The sequence below is a fragment of the Myotis myotis genome, unplaced genomic scaffold (assembly GCF_014108235.1).
Source record: "Myotis myotis isolate mMyoMyo1 unplaced genomic scaffold, mMyoMyo1.p scaffold_m19_p_17, whole genome shotgun sequence".
Classification (NCBI taxonomy): domain Eukaryota; kingdom Metazoa; phylum Chordata; class Mammalia; order Chiroptera; family Vespertilionidae; genus Myotis; species Myotis myotis.
Genome location: NW_023416321.1, coordinates 32,408,666 through 32,430,319, shown reverse-complemented (window position 1 = coordinate 32,430,319; position 21,654 = coordinate 32,408,666). Strand labels below are relative to the sequence as shown.

General features: G+C 44.7%; 1 protein-coding gene across 11 annotated transcripts in view; it reads left to right on the top strand.

Moving 5' to 3' along the window:
• The first annotated feature begins 3,404 nt into the window (after nt 1-3,404).
• The window catches only part of PHF12 (PHD finger protein 12), a 42,535-nt gene continuing 24,285 nt past the window's right edge, over nt 3,405-21,654 (top strand). For 3 of the 11 annotated variants that reach the window (XR_004972889.1, XR_004972890.1, XR_004972891.1), the window contains exons 1-2: nt 3,405-4,050; nt 4,686-4,867. Coding sequence is in view for 5 of the 11 variants with exons in the window: in XM_036340762.1 (XP_036196655.1) it covers nt 4,566-4,867 (302 nt within the window). In the remaining 6 variants the exon portion in view is untranslated. Of the gene's footprint in view, nt 4,051-4,106; nt 4,868-21,018; nt 21,066-21,654 lie in introns of those variants that run through there. The other 8 variants (XM_036340765.1, XM_036340763.1, XM_036340767.1 and 5 more) reach the window with 6 other exon arrangements.

Here is a 21,654-nt window from a genome sequence, read left to right as displayed (position 1 = left end):
ACAAGCAATGGCCAGGTGGATGGTGCTTTTTTGAAGGGAAAGGAGGTGGGAGATAAATGGGATGTGAACTTCAGGACCATAAGGTATGCTGGACACATCAACTAATAATCCTGGCTGGTGTGGCTCAGTGGTTATGCATCAACCTATAAACCTGGAGGTCACGGTTCAATTCCTGGTCGGGGCACATGCCCGGGTAGCGGGCTCGATCCGTTGTGAGGGATGTGCAGGAGGCAACAATTCTCTCTCATTGTTGGTGTTTCTCCCTCTCTCTTCCTCTCTGAAATCAATTATATTTAACAGTTATAGGTGCTACAGCATTCACTGTCCCAACAAGGTCAGTGCAATAGATGGCAGTGAAACATGAAGTCCAAGCGTGAGAGCCCAGAAACCCAACTGTTCATCCACCTCAAAGCCTCATTTCCCCCTCTTTTCCAGGTCTAGAACTACAGGGTAGCAAACTCCCAAGCCCCTTCTCAATGTCACTGTATTGCTGACAAGGCCCAGGAAGCCTGACACATACATCTCTTCTTCCTCTTCTTTCCCAGCTAGCAAGACTTAGGAAACTGGAACAGGAATCAGAGACAACCCTAAACATGAGGCTCAAGTCTGCCTTGCCCTCAGAAAACATCCAGGCTGTCAGCAGCAGGGACAATGAAGCTTAGAGGTTTGGCTCCCACTTTAGCAAACGCCCCAGAGCCCAGAAAGAAGTGGCTGGATGGGATCTGCTTAAGTTAGTCAAGTTTGGTCCCTTCCAGCCCCTGAGCCCATTACCTGTGGCCCCAAGCACCTCCTCAAATGAAAGTGTTTGCCCAGCCGTGATCCACAGCATGCATGTCCATGTTTAGACTGCTCTGCATGGCTGCCTCCAGAATAAGAGCAAAAAACAAGCAACAGGGAATTAGGGGAACTCAGAAGCCAAAAGACAAATCTCTGAAGGAAATAACAACAGCAACCAGCACCTTCTGCTTCTACAGTCTTCCAACAGAGAAGTCTTGACCACTCATGGCTGACCACCTCTTGGCTCTAGCACAGGCCACCTGGAAGAATGAAGTAGCTGTCCAGGCAGAGTGCAGTGCCTAGATTAGCCACAAGAGGTCACTTCTGAAGGTATTTGTATCCCACCTGCTCTCTCCCCTCAATCCTCCTGGAATAACCCAGGCTGGAGCTCTCCAAGGTGGCACCAACTCCTGGACTCGCTGGGCTGACTTCACCCCCTCCAAGTTCAAAGAAGAAGGAGTGTGTCCCTAGCCGGTGTTGCTCATTGGTTAGGGAATCTGCGTGCGCACTGAAAGGTCATGGGTTCAATTCCTGGTCAAGGGTACCTACATGGGCTGCAGGTTTGATTCCCTGAATGCAGGAAGCAACTAATCAATGTGTCTCTCTCACATCAATGTTTTTCTCTCTCTCCTGCTCCTCCCTCCCTTTTTTCCACTCTCTCTAAAAATCAATGGGAAAATATCCTCGGGTGAGGATTAACAAAAAAGGAGGAGGAGGAAGAGAAGGAGGGGTGTGGAGTGATTAGTTCTCCTGGCACTTGTCAACAAAGCCAAGTATTATTTCCCTCATTAGCTCACAGCCTGTTCCAATTCTCAACTGCAAATGATGGTGTCGATCAAAGTAAAACTTTGCTTATTGGGCTTGTGCCAATGGCTTACTTATCTGCCCCATAATGCCTTCAGGCTGACACAGCAACACAGCTAGGCCCTGAGCAATAGGAAGGAATCCAGTAAGAGAGAGAACATGAGGCTCCAACTTCTGAGGGCATGAAATATAGCCCCAGAAAAGATGAAGTCTGGCCACTTCCATACATCTAACTCAGCCCTCCTCTCTCTGAGGGCCACATCTCTGACCCATAGCCACTATAATTTGTTTGCTGAGGTTGGTAGAGAGCAATGATAAGGCCCATGACCTTATAATTCTTCCCAGGCACCAAGAGGATCATCGGAAACCAAAGACCACACACTGACATACCAACCTATCTAACTCATCCTCCTTACTATCCTAAAAGAAGGAACAGCAGCAACTCCTCACCGGCAGTGTCCTGGCCTGGGAATCAAGAAATCTGTGTCATTCCTAGGTCTTCCATAAATTGAACTAAGCAAATCACTACTCCCTTCTGTGCATATGGAAATTCGGGGATTAATACAGATGGTCTTTAAGCCCTTTCCAGTTTTCCGCTTCTGGGAGTGGTAAGTATACCTCAGCAGTGAGCTGTGACAGTGCCATCTAAAATCCTAGTGTCAAACACAATGATGCCACTCCCTTCTTCACCGCTTCATCTACAGTCGGCAGGATAACTGGCCATCTCTGAAAGAGATACCAAGGAGAGGGGCGGGCACCGGAGAGGTAGCATGAAGCCCTTTTCACAGAACTCGAAATGAGGCCTTCAGACTACAAATACCCCAGCATACAGAACGGCCGCTCCCAAACGAAGCCCTTCCTAGAAGGCAAATCACTCTTCCCCGAGTCCATTCTACGGTACAGCGCATCGCATGCACACAGAACTACGGCTCCCACAATCCACCAGAGCCATCGCGAGCTTTCCTCCCAGGGTGCAGTGCGCTCCCGTTAGCTTTTTGGAGCCCTTGCGCATTGCAAACTGGGAGTTGAAGTCCACTGTAGGCAGGTAGCTGGGCGTTGTCAACATTATAAACTCTTGGCTTTTGGCTTCCTCTTGAGCATTTCTCATGGACAGTGATCAAAAGAGGGTACTAACAGGCATGCGAAACTCTCCATGGTGTCATCACTACGCAAGGCAGAGATGCTAAGACTAAAATTAACTGTGGGGAACGGGAGGGAAGTGGGAACTGAGCCATCCAACCCGACACCAAAAGCATCGTTTTCCATCGCAATGGCTTTTCTTTTCTCTTTAAGAATATGGCGCCTGGTCCAGCCACACCTGACGCTGGAACGAAACAGTCCAGCGCAACATCCCTGGGAGTGCTGCTGTCACCAACAGCCTACCAGCTCCAGCCAACATCACACCTTATCCTTCCTGTTCATGCCTGAGGATTCCAAGGACATGATAGTCTATATCCCGTTACCAAAATGGCGAAAGGAGAAGCATTCTTGTTAGGGCCTGCAGGTGACAATACGCCTGCGTGAGAGCTGGCTGTGTTGTAGGCGGGAGAGGAACATCCTCAACACGCCTGCGCAGGAACAGCGTATTCTCGGTCCATATACAAACCCCAATGGATGAAGCGTACTCCTGTTTCTGCGGCTGCGCTATGACCCTTACGCGCTCTCCCAGGCGCCTGCGCGATTCCTCAGGTCCCGCCCTTTTATCTCAGTGCGCTGGCGCAGGGGGAAAAAAGCCAGGGTTTCGGCGCTTCAGAAGAATGCCAGCGCGGCTGCGCGCTGGGGGGTACCCCCTCATTGCGGCTGCGCGGGAGCCCGGCCGCCGGCTGTCACTGCGGTTGCGCGCGGCGAGCGGCGATCCCCGGGCGCCTGCGCGGGTGGCTTTGCGGGCGCTCGCGGTAAGTTTGCGCCAAGTGCGCGGCAGCCGGGACGCAGACGGCGGCGGCGGCGAGAGGCGGAGCCCGGGGACCACCCCTCATCACCCTCCCCGCAGTCACCTCACGTACCACAACCTCACCTAACCTCTCACCCCCCCTCCGAGCCCCCAACCCCGGGATGGCAGCGCCCGCCAGCCTTCCCTGCCGGACCAGCGGTCGCCAGCGCCGGCTCTAGCTTGTGGGACTAGGCCCCGCCGAGGCCTGACCCCCGGAGCCGGGACCCACCGTGCAGTCAGCCACTGGGCCGGGGCTGAGGGGCCGCTCCCCCCTCACGGCCCGTAGGGAGGACGCTGCCATCCCGGGGACTGGGGGCCGGGGGGTGGGGGGGAGCCAGGGCAAGGAAGTCGGGACCTGTGTTGAGAAAAAAGAAGAGGGACCGGGGTCAGGAGCGCCCCCTCCTCCCGCTTCCCCCCTCCCCCCGGGGTTGGGGGGGCCCGAGCAGAAAGCGCCCAGCCCGGGAGGTGGATGAATGTGGGAGAAAATGGAGACCAAGACGATCGTGTACGACTTGGACACGTCAGGGGGGCTGATGGAGGTAAGAGGAGCCCTCCTCATCCCCTTCCCCCAGCGCCGGGAGGGAACCTCCGCCCTCCGCCCCACAAAGCGCAAGTGGGCCGGGGGAGGAGGGGGGTTCTTTCCACCCAGACTCTCCCATCTTTGCAATCCGAGGGGGCCGAGCGCAGCCTCCGAGGACGTTTGCAGCAGCCTCACCACCCGCCGCCCTCGATTTGCTCTCCCGAAGCACCAACCCACTCCATCTCGTTGCACCGGCGGGCTTCCCCACCCCCTTCTTGTCGGCCCCTTTGTGCTCCCCACCCCCCTCCCCAGCACGCCCGGGTACCGGGCTTCAGGCCTCTCCAGAGCCCAGCTTGGAGTCCCCCACTGTCCATACAAGGAAGTGGCGAGCTGGGAACCGCGCACCCTCTCCCCATCCCCCTACCCTGATTCTCCCCATTTGGAAGAAGCTGCTCTCCTTGTTGTGCTGCAGGAACACGGTTAGGGTGGGCTCCCCCTGGTTCCGGGGGCCGAGAGGTTCTGGGAGCAGCCTGGATGGGAGGAAGAAGGACAAAAGGGGGGAGAGGGGTGGGTGACGGAGAAGCCGCGCCGGAGGGGCGGCGGGCAGCCCGGGAGCTCCGAGTGTGCACACACGCCGTGTGTATGTGTGTGCAGCAAATCCAAGCGCTGCTGGCACCCCCCAAGACGGACGAGGCCGAAAAGCGGAGTCGGAAGCCTGAGAAGGAACCCCGGAGAAGCGGCAGGGCCACCAACCACGACAGCTGCGATAGCTGCAAAGAAGGGGGTGACCTCCTGTGCTGTGACCATTGCCCTGCCGCCTTCCACCTTCAGTGCTGGTAAGGTCTGCGGACACCTTGGGAGCCCCATGGTGGACCCTCGTTGGCACATTCCTTCACCCGGCCTACCCCTGCCTGCCAAATAACGGGCGCTTGCAGCCGCTAGATGCCTTTCTGTCGCCGCTGGGGCGAGCGCCTCCCGGCCCCAGGTGTATGCAGGGCTCTGGCCGTTTGGGGGGGTGGGGGTGGGGAGCAGCGATGGGTCCGGACCCCGAGGTGGGGATTGGGAGGAGTGAGGAGAACCCCATCTGGGACTGGAAGTCGCTAGGGAGCCGGGACTGAGCCTGCCGGGCACGGCCGGCCGTGGCGGGGAGGAAGGGGAGGAGCTCTGGGCCCTGTGCCGCTCGCTCGCTCGCTCGCGCGCCCGCCGCCCTCGGGCTCGGGTCGTGCCGGGCCGGGCTCTCCTCCGGGTGGGTGCGCGGAACCCTCGGCCGCCAGGGCTGCCCAGGTCCAGACCCCGGGACCCGGCGTCCGGGCGCTTGCGGCTGTAGAAGAAAGCATGGAGGGTGTCTCTTGAGTCCGCCTCTTCTCTGTCTCTCTGTTTACAATATGGCGACCTGTCTTTAAATTATATTTTTATTCTCAGCGCCATTTTGGCTGCATATATGATTTGCAAACGCCTCCCGGGGAACGGTGGGGTTAGCCCCTGGGTCCTTTCTGCGGAAGCTCCTCGGAGGCCGAGGCTGGGATCTCACCGCTCTGGTCCCCTTTCTCTGCCGCCGCTTGCCCCCTGTTGCCTCTCGAAGCTGCCTCCTCCTTCCCCGCCCCGTGCTGCCGCCTCTTAGGAAATCGGGCCCTGTTAGACAATTAAAATTGCCCTTGGGCGCCGATTTCACTTATCCGCTCTGGATCGGCGAACCCTTCACTGCAAGATTATTTGCTGCTGGGGCTGGATTGTATGCGGTGGCTCCGCAAGGACATTTTTAAGGAGCGGAGAGATGGGAAGCTGTGCGCTTTTTTTACACCACCACCCCCCTTACTGAACTCGAGGGGAGGGGAGAGACCACGGGAAGAGAGGGAGGGACCTGGGTTGATGGCCCGATGCTTGATCCTCCTCAGCAGCTCAGCCCTGAACAGTCAGGCCAAGAAGAGTTTATACTCCAGCTTCTGCCTGGAGAAATCACCTCTGCCCTCCACAGAAAACCCCGTAATTTGCTCATAGAACCCAGATTGGGTCTCATTCTGTTTTTCAGCAACAGTTGACTGAATGGGCGGTTGTGGAAAGAGACAGGCTGCAGAGAGAGGGGGGAGGAGAGGGGCGGTTTGTTCCACCCGTTTTTTTCATGTTGTCTTGTTTAGCCCTGTTTAAAAAAATTTTTTTAATGAGGTTTTCCTTAGGACTGTACACAATTCTATTCAAATTCCATGTTTCAGTTTGTGGAATAGCACCTATTGTATACTTACACTAATTGCAGGTTTTGGAACACCTATTAAACAGATGATTGATCCTGGGCAAATTAAGTCTGTGGTCAGAAGTTATGTAGAAAGCTCCAGTTACCATTCCCAAAATACTTTTGTCCAGGAGGGCACCCCATCTTGGCTTGTAATGTTGCAGAAACAAAAATGATTATCCTGGAGGAAGCTTTGCTGCTAGCTTTAAAATTTTTATTATGAAATGACTAATACCAGTAGGAAGGGTCTGTGGGTTTATCCTTTTTATCCTATAAGTTGTAATTCACCTGGAGAAAAAAAATCTCGGCAAGTTTCCTGTTCTGTTCTTGCCAATGGAAACAGTTTGTACCTGAATACGTTGCGTTTCTTACAAGTTATTCCCAGTTGCTTACATTTTTTTATATTGTGCTTACTTAATACATACACCAGGACTGAATTGTAGATTGCTTGATTTTAAATATGGCTTAATGTTTTACCTAACTTCTTAAAGTTAGTGTTAACCATATTGAGTGAAAATTTGATAAGCTCTTTATTGTTTTTAGTCTCGTTTGTTTAATAAAACTGAAATTGTTTATTAGAAACTTTAGTCCTGGAAAAGTGTACTGTTTTGCCTGACATTGGACTTTTAAACTCTAAAATCTAACCTCTGAATCTTTTAATTAGGTGAGTCTAAATCTTGTCAAGTTGTACAATTAGCAGTTTCCACTTTAGCTGAGAGGAGAGGGGGGAGGACTTTTTTTAGCTGTTGGTGAGATTCAGCCTTGCCAGACTGTGCATTTCATTGAATACTTTTTACAAGACCATGAATGGGAACTGGTAATCAGAGATTTGAGAATCCTAGTAAACGAGGTAGGGCTTGTTTCACATCTCCAGTTCCCCCTTTGAAGATGCCGGTACTGAATGTACCATTAGCTTATCTGAGTTATTATATAAATCACAAAACATTCTAGATAGTGGTACAAAAACAGGAAGCCTTGTTTTAAGTGTGGCTTATCCCATTTTCCTGCCTCCTAGCCTAGGCTCTTTCCAGCACAAGTGAAGTGCTTCGTTAGCCATCTCAACCGAAGTGGCTAGGTCCAGCGGTTACTTAATGGTCTCAGAAAATTTCGATTCCTGAGTGTGTTCTCCTTAACTTGTCCCATTGCTTTCTTGACCCATGTGGGAATGAGGTTAGAAGGTATGGTTATATTTTCTCTTGCTTCCCTTTCTAACTAGCTAAGACTGGGTTATTTAGGTAAGCATAGGGTGATAATTTTCCTCATGTACAGAATGTACAAGAGTGAAGGTGGAGTTTTGCAAACCCTGTAGGTCCTAACTGCAGTGCTACTGTGGGTCTCCATTCAAGGCTCTGAGACAAGTCCTTTTTCAGTCTCCAGTGCGCCTTGCCAGCTTGCCTCACAGTGAACCGGATCTAGTAAAATGTTCCAGAAGTGATTCTAGGCAAACTTTACTTCCTGGGTTTAGTGACAGCCACCACCACCAGGGATTTTTCTAAGATAAACTACTGGAGGAAATGACTGGTCAAATAAGCTGTTTTAATTGTCTTGTCTTGTCTCAGGGTCAGTGCTTTATATGAAGAACAGTCCTTTTCCCAATTAGACTGGGAGTCCTATTTTTGGGTTTTCTGTAATGATCTGGGTGAGGAAATGAGTTTTCCTGTACTCAGTACCATTAACTCACTAAAGAATTAAACTTGGGAAGCTAATGATGTTTTCATATTTGTTTAAGTGATAGTATAATCGTTTTATCCAAGTTTAACTGGTTATCAATTATTCGGAGTGGTAGCAGGGGTTACTAAACCTGCCCCTGGAGAGTTGGAAAGAGATATGTTTTTAAGTGTTCCCTGGTGAGCCTGACCTTTATTATAATTGTCATGCCATAAGTTGAGCCTTCTGAAAATACTGGTCTCCGTGGACTGGTCCCTAAAACATCAGTTTAAAAAATATTAGAATAACGGATGGAGCTCTAGTTGCCACTGACCCATCTTTCTGTTTGAGATGGATAGAATTATTCTTACTGGTAGAGTATCATAGGGCATTGATAATGAGGCTGTCTAGAAACTGGATGGTTTCCTCTGATTGCTTTCTCATGGCATTTTGCTCCAGACTGAGGGACCAAAATGGTCTGATTAAGAAGTGCGTCTACCTCAGCAGACCTCAGCATGGTTGCTTCCCGTCAGACAGATTTCTGTAGCATTTGCCTCCGCATGTTATATTTGGAATTGTTGGCCGCTTTCCTCTCTCTGGTGTTGGCAGCAAGATCCAAAATGAGGTTTTCGAAGAATGAGAGTAAAAAGGTCTCTGTGCACAGGCAAAACTAAGCTCAGCTTGGAGTTTTGCATATTTAATTTTCAGTGAGTCATAACAAGAAAGGTTTCAAACAGAGTAGAAAACTGCCTTACAGAAACTATTTGCCATGTGAACTTTTAAGGAGGTGGTTTTTCTGATTTTGTTGTATTTAGCTCCTCATTAGAATAGTGTCAGGCAAGAGATTAATTAAAATACATTTATGTTAACATTATCTTATGAGTCTGTTGTTTCTGACATCGTAAGTGCTTAGAAGCCTGGCACTGAAGAATTGGAGGTGGCAGCATCAGGACTGCCTCCCCTTACTCTGCAACCTCAGTAGTAAAATGATTGAACAATAAACCTAATTTGGTTTTATGTGTATTTTATGTATTTACTTTTGCATTTGCTAAATTGCATTTGTAGTATTCTTAAGTGGTCCACTCAAACAGGGAGGGTCCATTGCCAATCACCTTCAACTCAATATCACATGTATGCTTTGTAAACCTATGATGGGGCTCAGGGACTAATTCTTATTACATGAGTGCTTTAATCCAAGGATAAAGGATAATCACTGTTTAAAAATATAAGAATAATATTTGGTATGAGTTGTTTGCTCACAAAATGTTTGTGACTCAGATGGCTTTTGTTGAAAAAGGGAAGCATGGGAAGTATTAAAAGTGGGAAAAGAGGTAATACTCCTCAATCATGTGTAAATGTGTAAAGACATGTTTTAGGCACAGCCTTTATTTTTAATATGGAGATGCATTTGTATTTATTTTACGTTCTTAAGTATGTCTCCAAAAGAATTTTTTGACAGCCAAATCATAAAAATTGCACCCTGGCCGGGTAGCTCAGTTGATTAGAGCATTGTCCCCAATATGCCAAGATTGCAGGTTTGTCTTCAGTTAGGGCAAATACAAGAAGCAACTAATGAGTGCATACATAAGTGGAACAACAAATTGATGTCTCTCTCCTCTCTCTTAGTCTCTCTCAAATCAATAAATAAAAAATTTAAAAATAAAGTAAAATAAAAAATTATTTGATTTGGACTGAAAAGGGATTCAAATAGTCCTGTGTTAAATGAAACAGTGGGTTTTGGTAAGCTCTGAATGAAATTGCAAGTGATACTCAAAAGGGCTCAATGAGTTTTCAAGGTTCATCCTTGTAGGATTTATCAGTACTTTCTGTGGCTGAATACTATTCTATGTGTGGCTATAATACATTTTATTTATTCATTCATTAGTTGGTGAAAATTTGGGTTGTTTCTACTTTTTGCTATCATGAATAATGATGCTATGAACATTCATGTGCAAGTTCTTTGTGTGAACATCTGCTTTCATTTCTCTTAAGTGTATATTCAGGAGTGGAATTGCTAAGTCACTCTAACGTTTTACCTTTGAAGATCTGCCAGACTATTCTCCAAAGTGGTTGCACCATTTTACATTCCCACCAGCAATGTATGAGGGTCCCAGTTTCTCCACATCTTTACCAACCCTTGTTATTATCTGTCTTCTTTTTTTTAATATATATATGTGTGTGTGTGTGTGTGTGTGTGTGTGTGTGTGTGTATATATATATATATATATATATATATATATTTTATTGATTTTTTACAGAGAGAGGATGGGAGAGGGATAGAGAGTTAGAAACACCGATGAGAGAGAAACATCGGTCAGCTGCCTCCTGCACACTCCCTACTGGGGATGTGCCCGCAACCAAGGCATATGCCCTTGACCGGAATCGAACCTGGGACCCTTCAGTCCGCAGGCCGATGCTCTATCCACTGAGCCAAACCAGTTAGGGCATTATCTGTCTTCTTGATTAAAGCCATCCAGTGGGTACAAAGTGCTATGTCACTGAGATTTAGATTTGCATTTTCCTGCTGGCTAATGAGATTGAACATCTTTTCATGTGCTTATTGGCCATTTGTATATTTTCTTGGAGAAATGTCTATTCAGATCCTTTGTCCAAGTTTAATTGGGATTTTTGTTGTTTTTTTATTGAGTTTTAAGGGGTTTTTCTATATGTTCTAGAGATACAAGTCCCTTGTCAGATACATGATTTGCAAGTATTTTCTCACAATTTATGGGTTGTCTTTTTATTTTTCAACTTTTGAGTCTTACCTAGAGAAAGATGGTAGATTTAATTACAGGTTAATGTCTATGCCTGTATAACCTATGTAATGACAGTGAGTAAACTGTTTCTTCTGTGAACTGCAGTCAAGATGGTGCATCTCAGTGGAGAGAACCTTACAATGTGCTTTGGTGTGTTGCTGTTTCAACTTTTCTGAGTGACCCTTCTCAACAAAGAAGTCTAAGGCTGAAAGTTACCCTAGAGGAAATATAAAAAAATCCGCCACCTGCCTTAAGCAGGATGCCCACCCAGCACCCACCAGCCACAATAGAAAATTTCTGTGTATAGGCACTTCTCATACATGGGGGCTCCTAGTGTAAGGAGGAAGATTTTTTTTTAAATACATTTTATTGATTTTTACACAGAGGAAGGGAGAGGAGAGTTAGAAACATCAATGAGAGAGAAACATCAATCAGCTGCCTCCTGCACACTCGCTACTGGGGATGTGCCCGCAACCAAGGTACATGCTCGAACCGGGGACCCTTTGGCTGTATCCACTGAGCCAAACCGGTGGCAAGGGGGAAGATTTTAATTGCCTCAGTTTGATTGGTAACAGCTTGGGGTGGAAATAACTTCAAATCAATTAATGAGCTGTCTTTTGAACCAGTTAACACGGACAAAAAGATTTTTGTACATTGGTGAACTCACCTGTTTATATGTGTCTTTATGTAAGCCCAAGTAGCAATAAATAGGGAGAGAATATTTGCCTGCAGGTTTTATATAACTTGTAAAAAGAAACAGTCTGCTTTGATGTTCCCAAGAGGATTTTTTTTGTTACCTAGAAATGCAGTTGTCCTGCTAATTAACAGAAATGGGTACATCTTTTCTTCTACAAGAGACAGGGCAATAGAATATAGATGAAGCTGAATGTTGTTTGCTTTTGGTTATAGATAAGAATGTTGAGGGGGGAGGGGTAGAGGGTAATGTGGGGACAAGGACACATATGTAATATCTTAATAAAAAATATATTAAATAAAAAAAAAAAGAATGTTGAAATCCATCTTTGAACTAGCATGTATAAAACAATTCCTTGGGTGTGTAGTTAAGCAGGTCACCCTAGTAGAATATTCTGGTTGGGGTTATGATGGACTTATGATAATGTAGCACAAGCTCCTGGAAATGCATTATTTTAAGGTACCAGAGTTTTAAGTGACCAGAGCAGGGGGGCGGGGGGGAGGGGGAGTTTGTTTTCCCACCTCCACTGTGCTTTCCTTTTACTTAGAGTCCCCAGGGAGTACAACATGGCCAGCTGCATTGCCGTTGAATGAGTGACACTTATAAGAGCACCTCTGCATAATGCTATCCTCCCAAGAGATAGGACAAGAGTACAGCTGTCCCCCTGCCAGTTTCCTGAAAGAGGAGGACATTGTATTCAGTGCAAGTCCTAGACCAAATTTCAGAAAGGCACTTTGGTATTGCGGATTTGTCACCATGCCCAGCACGCATGCACAGGTCACTAGCTGACTGCTTTTCCCATGACTCGAGAACAGTTAAGAATAAGGTGACTCCTTTTTCTGCCTACCTCTTATGGATATCAAAATCCTTATCTTTTAAACCTAAGGTTATTTCTAAATCTAGGTAGGTCTCAGCAAATAAGAATAAAGATGATGTTTTAGCACATTTGTGTGGGAGGCAAAAGACACTGAAGGAAACAATAGACACTGATAAAAGGAGAAATCATTGATTTTACCCATCAGCAAAGAGGAACTTGGCTACTTACTATATAGAGCTGTTGGTGAATTCACAATAAGCAAATACCAAGTACACCTTCAGGTTGATAAAATTATCTAATAAAAACTCAACTCATTCAAAGAGCTCCTTTCCCTTTTACAGTTGTGTACTAAATGCTCACTAAACTACAGTTTCTGGTTTACAGTGGTCAACTTATGATTTTTGTTTATAGTGCAAAAGCAATACACATTCAGTAGAAACCAGCTAGGCTAAGCTATGGTCAGTGGGTTAGGTTTATTAAATGCATTTTCGACTTACAATAGCTTCAACTTACAATGGGTTTATTGGGATTTAACCCCATCATTAAGTCAAGGAGCATCTGTACTTGAAAGCCAGAGGCTGACCCATTTCCTCTGCTCACGGGTGCATAATACTAATGGTATTACAAATGAGAATGTGCAAAGATAAACACTGTTTGGGGAACAGAAATTATGTCTGGGTTCTTCCAAGTGGATGGTACCTTTGTTAATACAGACATACAGTGCCCTAGCCAGTTTGGCTCAGTGGATAGAGCGTCGGCCTAAGGACTGAAGAGTCCTGGGTTTGATTCTGGTCAAGGGCACATGGCTGGGTTGCAGGCTCGATCCCTGGTAGGGGGCATGCAGGAGACTGCCAATCAATGATTCTCATCATTAATTTTTCTCTCTCTCTCTCCCTCTACCTTCCTCTCTGAAATCAATTAAAAAAATACAAACACAGAGTGACCATTCCTTTCCCTCTTAATTACATTTGCTTTCCTGTATGTTAATGGCTTTGGTGTTTAATCTTTGCCCTTCCCCTGTTTTCTGACAAATTGTACAGCATATCTCTCAGAAAATGTTTCCCAGTCTTGAAAGGACAAAAGACAGAGAGTGACTGCAGGGCAGAGGAAAACTCCATGCCTAAACCAAGCCATCAGTCCACTGATTTAGGCTCTGCATGAGGCTCTTTTTGAAATAAGCTTGAGTGAGCAAAAAAGGACTCTCTGCAGGGTTTGAATTTAACCATAACCCAAAGACATCACTTCACCTCTAGACCAGGCAGGAATGGGGGAACCGCTCAGAGTTACTAGAAAGCTTGAGTTCCAGGGTGGAATCCTGTTTTTGACAATGCAAGCACATTTACAGGCTTTTATCCAACTGTGATATTCAGAGGGATGTTGAGTATTACTTTTCTCATGTCTGCAAGAAGCTAATGAAATGTACAGCACTTCAAGTGGATTTAGATAAGTCTCTGCGTTACAAACTTGGGCATTGTGGAGCTGCTCTTGTTCTGCGTTCCACCAGTTATGAGCTGTGACAAGCTGGTAGCTTTTTAGTTCCCACGTCCACTGAACATGGGAATTAAATCAGAGCTCTACTGATTCTTGGTTTTAACGAAACTCTGGAAACATTAGAGGGACACTACACCGTGTACTTTTTCCATTGACGGTCATCAATTATTGGTTAAAATGCACTATGAAAATTATACACCATTAAATGTGTATAAACCTGTAACTTTTCATAGTTCTATACATAGGTTTACTACATTCAGCTTTCTTTGAGCTTGCTTGCCATTTTTTCAAAGAGCATTTTAAATTAGGGAGAATTCTGGCACTAATTTTGGCCTTTTTATAAACATTGTTTTGCTTTTTCTTGTTTTACTTTATCCTTCTGTAGCCCTTCCGGTTTTGCCTGGCACAGATGACACTTAGCAATTCTAACTAAATTCTAACGCCTAATTCCATAATATCAGGCATCTTTGAGTGCAGGCTGTAGTTTGTAGGTGTTGTGGATATAAGCTGAATAGTAAGTAAAGTGTCTGCAATTTAAGTTATGGGAAAGAGCTCATGTCAAAGGCTTGTGTGCCTACTGCATACAAGCTTTTCTAATATCTTAACATTTTTGTGCACATATTCAGGTCTTTAGGATGATTGTTCTTTGATTAGGGACCATCTAGGAAGAAAACTGGGCCAAAGGGAAAAATCATGGTGCTCTGTCTCTGAGAAGTACGTTCAACTCCTAAATAGGTCACTGTGGGTATAACTGGAAGGCTTCAGCAGCCCAAGTCAGCACTTAGCTGTGGCATCAAACCACGACGGCACAGTTTGACAGCATGCCCAGGAGATTACTTCAGTCATGTAGGGCGGGGGAAGTGTTGAAGTTTATGAGTAAAATTGGGGGAGGGGAGAAAATAGTGGTCAAAGAAGGAAGGAATAACCTCTATGCTGTTTTGCCCCAAATAATAGCATTTTCCCTCCTTTTTTTTTTTTTAATAGAAGACCCTGTCAGTAAATGAAGCAGAAATTCTCCTTAGGGAAAAGTAGCTGGGTCTTAAGTAGAAACCTGTTCTCTATATACAAAGTGGAACAAAACATGGCTTACAGTTTGTATGGAAAATAATACAATAATGAATAAATGATAACACAAGAATAAACTTTCGCATATTCACAACTGTAAAGCTACTTTTGTCCCACCCTGTTTTTAGTAGGATTTCAAATAAAGACATTGTTAATATTTTCTTAGTTTTCCTAGTCTTTATAGAATTTTAGGTTCTATATCTATATATAAGATGTAAATTGGGCCGAAACCAGTTTGGCTCAGTGGATAGAGCGTCGGCCTGCGGACTGAAGGGTCCCGGGTTCGATTCCGGTCAAGGGCATGTACCTGGGTTGCGGGCACATCCCCAGTGGGGGATGTGCAGGAGGCAGCTGATTGATGTTTCTCTCTCATCGATGTTTCTAGCTATCTCTCTCCCTTCCTCTCTGTAAAAAATCAATAAAGTATTTTTAAAAAAAAATATGTAAATTGGTCCAGATTCCCTGAGCTATGTCTGTAAGAATAGTGTGGCCTGAGTATTACTTTGTTCTTGATAGTCCACTAAAATTTGGCCACAGAACAGTACTCAGTTTTGTTGGTTCCTCTTTTCAATGGCATGTTCCCTAGGAGTGTTACACAGTGACTGTTGAGGCCAGAATATTGACTCTTCCAGAACAGGTGGGCTCCTACAGCTATCATGAGGTGGATGAATGGAGCCCATTTAAAAAATGTTTGTAGTAAGCCCATTTTCCATTCTAGAGAAGCCAGAATTGCAAGAATAGCCAAACTAGTAATAATAGATCAGGCCCTGTAAGCACCTGGACTCAGCTTATAGAGAAGTTAGCAGAAGCAAACACCTGGTGTAACTGTTGGTGCTCTACCCTCCCTCCCTCCTTTCCGTGCACTAACTTGTAACCCTCTTCCCCAGGTGTCCTTCACTGGGAGGATGTCACAGGCCAGCTTTACTTAAAATTTGGGAGCACAGTCAGCTAGTTTGAAAGGATTGTAGCCTGTGGAAATGACGCAACTAGCTAAGTTTCTCAATGGGGTATTTGTAATGGCCTGGCACTTCATTGGTCTTTTTGTTAACATTGCTACTGAGGCTTTGCATGAAAACCAGCAGTCCTTGTATTTTTTACTTTGTGGTGTTAGCTGTATTTGAGTCAGTCAGTAGCTGGGATGAAGGAGAGTAAGGTATTAAGGTTCAGGGACAACGCCCCCCCCCCCCTCCACCCCCATGAACTTTCTCTGTGCTTTCATCTCTCCAGTATCCTTCAATGTGACCATCTTTCCTGCCTTTGAAAGGTGTACCATATTTGAAGATAAAAGCTGGTGACCACACAAGTGTCCAGGGGAAGCTTACTATTTCTGCTGCCATTTATTTTATTTTTTTTTTAAATATATTTTATTGATTTTTTACAGAGAGGAATGGAGAGAGATAGTTAGAAACATCGATGAGAGAGAAACATCGATCAGCTGCCTCCTGCACACTCCCTACTGGGGATGTGCCCGCAACCAAGGTACATGCCCTTGACCGGAATCAAACCTGGGACCCTTGAGTCTGCAGGCCGACGCACTGAGCCAAACCGGTTAGGGCTCTGCTGCCATTTAAATTTCATTAAATTTTGTTCCCTCAAAACCTAAACCATTAAATTTGAGTATATTAATACAGCTTTCAATTTACATTTTAAAATGTATTTTCAAGTTAAACTTCACCCAGGGCCTCTTAGCTTTTCCAGGACAGTAGCTGGTTTCAGTTTGTAAAAGGCTTGTTTTCTGTGCTCATAGGTCCCTTTATAGATCAAGATGTCTTCTGGGAGCCCAGCCAGTGTTGCTCAATGGTTGAGCATTGGCCTATGATCCAGGAGGTCATGATTCGATTCCCCGTCAGGGCACATGCCCCGTCTGTGGGCTAGTCCCAAATGGGGGGCATACAGGAGGCAGCCAATCAGTGATTCTCACCACTAATGTTTCTCTCTCTCCCCCTCTCCCTTCCTCTCTGCAATCAATTTTTAAAAAGTAAAAAATTTAGAACAAACTGAAAAAAGATGGCTGCTGGGAGGCTGAAACCTGATTGTGGTCCTGCTAGTAGTCACCTTTACTCTCATTTTGGCTGGTACCAACACATTTCCGGAGCTAGCAGAGGATAGCAGGGCCAGTTAGAGGGAGTAGTCCTGTTCTGAACATGTATGGTATTGTCTTTTGCAGTTGGTATTACACAATGCCACTAAATATAATTGTAGGATTTTTATCTGGTAGTGGACCTCAGGTGGATGAATGGGATCCATGAACTATGAATTTAAAAATCAAAACTGTTTAGTGCTATTGTTTGCTTGCTGAATACCCCACCACCATCAAAAAAGGGAGATGGTGCCCTAGCCAGTTTGGCCCAGTGGATAGAATGTTGGCCTGCGGACTGAAGAGTCCTGGGTTCGATTCTGGGCAAGGGCATATGCCTAGGTTGTGGGCTCGATCCCCAGTGGGGAGTGTGTAGGAGGCAGCCAATCAGTGGTTCTCATCATTGATGATTCTATCTTTCTCTCCTCCCTTCCTCTCTGGAAAAAAAAAAAAAAATATATATATATATATATATATATATATATACACACACACACACACACACACACACACATATATGCATATTTTTTTTTTTTTTTTTTTTTTTTAAGGGAGGTGGGCTGTGACTGGTTTGGCTCAGTGGATAGAGTGTTGGCCTGTGGACTGAAGGGTCCCAGGTTCGATTCCAGTCAAGGGCATGTACCTTGGTTGCAGGCACATCCCCAGTGGGAGGTGTGCAGGAGGCAGCTGATCAATGTTTCTCTCTCATCGATGTTTCTAACTCTCTATTCCTCTCCCTTCCTCTCTGTAAAAAATTGATAAAATATTTTTTTTTTTAAAGGGAGGTGGTATACAGATGATGGTAGGGGGCCATTGAGATCTTTCTTAGTTTAACTGATATTTTATTTCAACTCAAACTGCCATATGTGGCTAGAGAGCTTCTGTTGCTTGGAGAATCAATGGATTCTGACAGGAGGGACTCTACCAGTTCATGCAACCGACCTCTTTTAGAAGACAACCCAAATGGAAGACTGTTAGTATATTGTGTAGATATGTTGTCTACATAGTGTTCCTATTAAGTGTTTGTTTTAAACAGAATATTTTGTCAGCCTGGGAAGAGAAAATGGGAGTGTGTTTTTTCTTAAATATATTTCACCCACTTGCTTCCTTTTGTCCTAAGACATACACTAAAGCTTTTAATTTGGTTAAATGATATTGTCTTTCTGGCTGCCTTTGGCTCAAGTTTTAAAATGTCAATGTCACTTAGCTGGATGGACAGTAACCTAATATATTTTTAAAAAACAAGTCCAGAACGCAACACCATTTTTATCTGCGTGTTGTAATGTAAAAAATAGGTCTTTGAAATAAAAGGCGGTCTTTTTGCTTCCCTATCTCCCTTTCTTCCTCCACCTCTCCCTTCCCTCCTTTGTTCTTTTGTTCCCTTCCCCCTGCTCCCTTCCAGTTCCATATTGAAAAACTGCTTGCGCTGGATGGATAATTAACGCAGAGCAACAGGTCCCACTGGTGGGGACTACATCTGAAGTAAATGTTAATGTCGTGCAGGTTCACGTGCATTAATAAGCGAGGGAGATGAGTGAGGTTAGACTCAGATCAGCCATACTAGGGTACGACTTGAAATAGATCCTCTTAATTAGAGAGCCAAGAACCATGACAACTACCAATATCTTCCACCTGCAGTGGTGAGCTGCAGCCTCATTAGGGAATGAAAGAGGCTTTCTGAATTAAAATTGGGGCTGTCCTTTAGCTGTAGTTGGAGTCATCTGGCTGTAGGCTTTGAATATTTGACATGGAGGGGTCTGTCAGTGCAGGCTTTACAGTTAACTGAGAGGTGTGTATTTGTGGTTTTCTCTTCGATAACTCTGAAATAGACCTATGTAAACACCCTTATCAACAATGGATTTGTTTATGGTAGTCTAGATGCTAGAGTCCTACTGCAGAGGTTGGCTTGAAGAGTTTTACTTTTGAAAAATTAATGTCCTTCACCAGCTTTCTAGTTGGTTGGTGTACAGATATTACTGTTAATAGTTTATAGGCCTCTTAGGCCTTATAGAAAACTACACCAAACTCTTAGACACATATACTTTAATTGTATAATCTCTGAAGATTTAGAGTTCTATTGTTATGAATTATTTTATAGCTAACAGAATGTCTTTTAAGATTGGGCAGTGGTTAAAATAAATAGGGAGTTGGAAAGCAGTGAACAGGCACTTTCTAGCCAGGACTTGCAGTCCAGCGCTTTTCAACAAGTGATCTTGAAGGAAACATCCACAAGCAGTGAAGAGGGGAAGGTATTCTGCAGAAGCTCCATCCTCACGGGGTACCTTCTCTGCCGTGGAGAAGAGTACCTATCTCAAAGTACTATATAGGCCATATTCTTTGGAAGCCAGAAAATAGAGGTCCTTGGCCTGTTAGCTTAAGGGCTACCAGTTTCCCAAGACAAGCCTGCTCATATACCACAGCCAACTATTCCAGGACTCACCTTCCTTCTCAGGACTTGGACAGTCCTTAGAAGAAATCTAAAGGCTCAAATACTATTATGCGCTAGATAGACTTAAACGTGGATTCTCAGAAAAATGCTCCCACTCCCAGAACCTTCTTTTTATCAAGTAGCTTTTCAAAATTCAGAATATACCTGCTTCTAAAACCATAGTTTCTTTCTGAATACCTTGAGATCCTTAATTTTGCCCTCTTTAAAGGATCACTGGCTGAACTATCATTTGCTGAGTAGCTCTGGATTGTAGAAAGAGAGTAGAGAAAAGGCCACTGTCACCTTCATGTACCTAGTAACCAAACATCTGGGGCTCTTTGCTGAGGTTGGCACCCATGAGCAATTGAGTCTTATATAAGTCTGTACGGCAAGAATCACTTTGTAGTTGATTGTATGTGGTCGCATTGCCAGCTGTCCTTTTCATGTTGTCTCTAGTCTCTGATCCCTGAGAGCAAGGATCATGTCTGAAATCTCACCACTTAGCATATTGCCTAGCATGAAATAAATGTCCAATAAATGCTTGAATGGACAAATGACCTTGATCCTCTCTCCTCAAAGGCTGTGTTTCTTGATGGGGTAGATCATAACTTTGTTTGCTTTATATTCTTTCTTCAATGTGGCACCTCCATTGTGGCATTGGTTAGTAAGCAGTGGGAACTCAATAAATATTGACTGATGAAGAAGGAAATGCTTGACCTTGAAGTTGAGGAAGATACCCTGGTAGATATTCTAATGTGTTCCTTAGAAATAAGAGAACTACTGAACAGTCTTTAAAAACAGTTTGAATTCAAGATGTGAAAGAACTAGAAAACTGACTTGGGTTCTATTTTTTTTTTAATATTTTGTTGATTTTTTACAGAGAGGAAGGGAGAGGAATAGAGAGAAACATTAATGAGAGAGAAAAATCGATCAGCCGCCTCTTGCACACCCCCTACTGGGCATGTGCCTGCAACCAAGGTACATGCCCTTGACTGGAATCGAACCTGGGACCCTTCATTCCACAGGCCAGTGCTCTCTCCACTGAGCCAAACCTGTTAGGACTTGGGTTCTAATTCTGCTGCTTATTGGTTACATGGCTTTAAATACATTTTTTAGTTGATTTTTTACAGAGAGGAAGGGAGAGGGATAGAGAGTTAGAAACATCGATCAGCTGCCTCCTGCACACCCCCTACTGGGGATGTGCCCGCAACCAAGGTACATGCCCTTGACCAGAATCCAACCCAGGACCCTTCAGTCCACAGGCCGACACTCTATCCACTGAGCCAAACCTGTTAGGGCAGCTACATGGCTTTAGATAAGTCAGTTTTCTCACCTGTGCGATGGGAATAATAATTAATTCTCACAGTATGGTGGTGAAAATCAAATAAGAGCATCTGTGAAAACACTTTGTGAACTGTGATACACTGTCTAAATGTAATATCACTGTGCTATTTCTAACTTTAGTGATTAGGAAGTACTGGCTCATTATAGTATTTTCATGGTTTTCACTGCTTACAGAAACTCGGATAGAATAATTTCAGCACTACCTGACTTTTAGCTTTTAATTATTTCCTTTAGTAGAGAATGGCCCTTGGCACCCTGTCTTCATTGATATATCAGGATGAGAGGGAGCTGGGACAGAGCCTTGTTTTTCTTGACAAGCATATCATTAATTTTCAAGAATCTGACATAAGTACATGTATAGGTATTCCTTTTTTTATTGTACTCCTCTTTCTTGTGTTTCACAGATACTGTGTTGTTGTTTTTTACAAAATGAAGGTAAGACCCTCCAGCAGCAAAAACCCTGCAACTTGTTGAAGGTTCAAATAATGGTTAGCATATTTTTTAACGAAGTATTTTTTAACATATATATATATACATATATATATAGTGGTTTGTTTTTGTTTTTCTAGACAGTGCTGTTGCACACTTAATAGCCCTGGCCGGGGAGCTCAGCTGGTTAGGTGTCATCCTAATATGCCAATGTTGTGGGTTCGATCCCTGGTCAGGGTTTATACAAGAATCAACCAATGAATGCATAGATAAGTGGAACAACAAAATCAATGTTTCTTCCCCCCCCCCCTCCCTGCCTTTCTCTAAAGTCAATAAATAAAAATTTAAAAAAAAAAGACTATAGTATAGTGTAAACATAACTACTATGTGTACTAGGGAACCAAAAATTTGCATGACTCTCTATTGTGATATTCATTTTAGTGCAGTGGTCTGTAATTGAACCCACAACATCTCCAAGGTGCGCCTGTAATTATTTCAGAGTTGCACACTAAACTTAGGGGTACGTCATTCTTATGGGGGTAGGAGCTTTAAGGTGGGTGGATGAGGTGGGGAACTTCTCAGGATGTGTACTTGAGTCCCCTGAGGCAGAATTTCCTTTCTCTCTGGAATCCTTTCCCTGTTGACAAT